General features: G+C 30.5%; 1 protein-coding gene across 1 annotated transcript in view; it reads left to right on the top strand.

Moving 5' to 3' along the window:
• Nucleotides 1-2,971, top strand: part of SLC38A11 (solute carrier family 38 member 11) — a 46,854-nt gene extending 43,883 nt beyond the window's left edge. The window contains exon 9 of the mRNA XM_025039561.1: nt 2,558-2,971. Coding sequence (XP_024895329.1) covers nt 2,558-2,851 — 294 coding nt within the window. The 3' untranslated portion in view covers nt 2,852-2,971. The remainder of the gene's footprint in view (nt 1-2,557) is intronic.
• Nucleotides 2,972-3,446: the final 475 nt, after the last annotated feature.

Here is a 3,446-nt window from a genome sequence, read left to right as displayed (position 1 = left end):
CTACAGCAAACTGCAAAATACCCAGGCATCAGTAGTGTTATTATCAAAGGACAGTGCTGTCCTGTCTTTATAAATAAGGCTATATTTTATTGTCTCTTTAATAAACAGTTATGGTACTTATGTCCTATCAAGCAATTTCAAAAATTATTCCAAAGCCAGTGGTATATGCTCATGCAATGCTATATTAAATAGATCAAATAAACTGGATTCCTTTATAAGGAATTCAGCAGATGGAACTGCTCTATCATTTTACACTTGATCTTGGGTCCTAACAACAACCTCTAGCAAGACTAAACTTTGAAATATTAAGAAAGTAACTGCTATCTAGACAAGAAACCCAGCTGGACTTCTTCCAGTACAAACATCAGCTATATGGCTTTCACACTAATTGCTACTTTCTCAACTCTTAAAAATTATAGTATAAACAAAACACCCATTGCTTTGCACTGCCCACCAAGTTAGGTTTGGAAGAGTCCCAAAATACTGACTGATGACAGCTTCTTAGCAGCAGCTGGTGGCAGTTTTCATCCTGATAGCACTTTTACCCTCCACAATTCCAGATAAATTATAATTTGTTCCTATAAAAAAACTTTATACACATATACATACATATGTGTATATTTGTTTTACTTTTTTATTGTTTTCAAAAATTATTTCTAAGAAAACAGAGAGTAATAATTGTTATAAACACAGACTGAGTTCTGCAGGATTTCTCATTCTTAAAAAAACTGTCAGTTTCAGGTGTCATGATAGAGCCCAAGGAATCCATAATTCATTTAATTTTAGCCATATGAAAACTAATCCTTTATACACTGTGTACCTTTGCAGATATTCATTTGTATTCAGGTGCTATGAGTGGCAAAATTACATTGTCCATATATTTTAAATTAGAATATAATTTGATACCTCTTAGTATTTTCTCATTCTTATATCTCTGACTGTAGAAATATTTTCTGTGAAATGTAGTCCCTCCTATTCTTCCCCAGATATTTAGATACTGTCTGCCTACTCTGATTTTATGTCTCTCCCTTTTCTCTGCAGTTTCTCTGAACATTTGCCATTTTTGTAAAAAATAAATAAATAAATTATAGTTTTGGAACATAGTAATATTTCCAGTATGAGGATGGTACTTAGTATAAAACAGTGATTTTAGTAAGTGGTGATATCAAGAAAATATTTCTTTTAAAACTATTTTTGAGGTATAATATATTATTTTACACTATTCAACTACAAAATAAGTTTTCTATGATTTTAGCAAATTACCAAAGTTTGCATCAAAAAGCTTTCAAATGTTTTTGAAAAAAAATTTCAAATTTCAAATTACCAAAATAATGTATCAAAAAGCTTTCAAACCATTGGTGATACGTGTGTTGGATTTCATTATACTCTTCTTTCTACATGTATATACATATATATGTATATATGTATATATATGTACATATGTCTACATATATACATATATACATGTACATATATATATACAAATTTCCATAATATCTTTTTCAAATATAGCAAAACATGTTAATTTTTGGAAAGCTTGCTTTTAATGCTAAACCAATATCATATTTGCTATTGAGTATATGTTATATAAAAAAACATATTTTATGGCTGAAGAGACTATTGTTTGTCATATAATTGTATTTAATATATTTTATTAATATGTGTTATAGTTTAATATATAATATAATTTACATTTAATATAATTAGAAAAATATATTACCTAAAATACATTAAATTTTGACATTATTTTGTTTACCAAGTTTCTAGTGCAAATTTGACCTCCTTAAAGGGAAAGTTTCTTTTGCCTTAAAGTCAGTAACTCTTGGTATTTTTATAATAGACAACACTACTCCCCATAATTTTCAATCTGACATTCCCCCTCAGGTTGGACTTATCCAAAAGCTATTGTGGGGAAGGGTGAATGAGTCATAATCATTTAGTTCTGCTGTCAGTTTTCTAGGGTAATTAATGTGTTTAGTCTTACTTGAAAGATGATGTAGAAATGCTATTTTATGTTGAGTGCCCTTAAGGTTATAGTTTTCCTTTCTCATACAACAGACAGGTACGAACTCAAGTAAAGAGGGAAGAATATGCCTAATAATTCCCTCTTCTATACAACAAATAAACCTCTCTGGTTTCAACGGCAAAGTAGATACACAGTAATATGAAATGAAGAGTATAATGTAATATGACATAACTGAAAATATGGGACATTTTAAGAATTTGTCAGAAGTCAGTCTTACCATCTTTTTTTTTTTCTACCCTTGATCTTGGCTGAAAGATCAATGTTTTCTAGTCTAGTATATTATTTTATTTTACTCTATTCTTTTACTCGTATGTTATTTTACTCGTCTCATTTGTAAATAAACCATCAGAAAAGGAAAAACCTATTTCTAAGGTTTTTTGGAATTATTTTTCTTTCCTTTGTTTGAGTTAACCAAATCTATCCAACTTTTAACATGTGCAATGACAAATACATTTTGTGAATGTTTTTAAAAACTGTCCAAGGAATGCTCCATTCGATAACATTATCTTGTTTCTCATTTTCAATATGCAGGGTGCACTCTGTGCAGCTCCCCTAATTTTTATCATTCCATCAGCATGTTATCTGAAACTGTCTGAAGAACCAAGGACACACTCAGATAAGATTATGTCCTGTGTCATGCTTCCCATTGGTGCTGTTGTGATGGTCGTTGGGTTCGTCATGGCCGTGACAAATCCTCAAGACTGCACCCACGGGCAGGAAATGTTCTACTGCTTTCCTGACAATTTGTCTTTCACAAACACCTCAGTTTCTGATTTTCAACTGACAACTCAACTTTCACTTTTAAACACCAGTGTCTTTCAATGAGTTGACTGCTTTTAAAAATATGTATGCTGTCATAGACTTCTAAACTGCAAAATAACATTCACATGTTTTAGTCTCTATATTATGAAATTATGACTTTGGCATTTATTAAGATTTGGCTTTCTTTACTCTGTAGTTCAATATAAAAGATAAAGAGGGAAAGAAAATTCAATGTGTTTTATCTTAAACTGAGCAAATAAATAATGTTTTGTTTTAATGTTTTGTTTTAATGACTGCATTAATAATATATATGTTTTGTTTTAATGACTGCATTAATAATATATATGTTTTGTTTTAATGACTGCATTGCAGCAATCTTAATTGTAGAAGGAAAAGTGAAGCCTTAGGCATTTGCTGCCATCCTCTCAAAGTGTTATTCTTTTATTTACTATGTGAGCCAACATATTATTCTCCTGGGTAGGTACAAGATTGTGAGTTGGAATTTTGTATATGTGTCCTTTGGGGGGAAAAAAAAATACAAAACCAAATTTTTGTCTTTTAGATTCTATGGAATCGAAGGGAAGGAAAGGGAAACTCTTAAAGAAAGTAAATGTTCTAAAAGCAAAGTGAATCTCTCCATTATAATTTCAGCAGCACC

The sequence above is a fragment of the Pteropus alecto genome, unplaced genomic scaffold (assembly GCF_000325575.1).
Source record: "Pteropus alecto unplaced genomic scaffold, ASM32557v1 scaffold3, whole genome shotgun sequence".
NCBI classification, from domain to species: Eukaryota; Metazoa; Chordata; class Mammalia; order Chiroptera; family Pteropodidae; genus Pteropus; species Pteropus alecto.
This window is presented reverse-complemented; position numbering and strand designations above follow the sequence as displayed.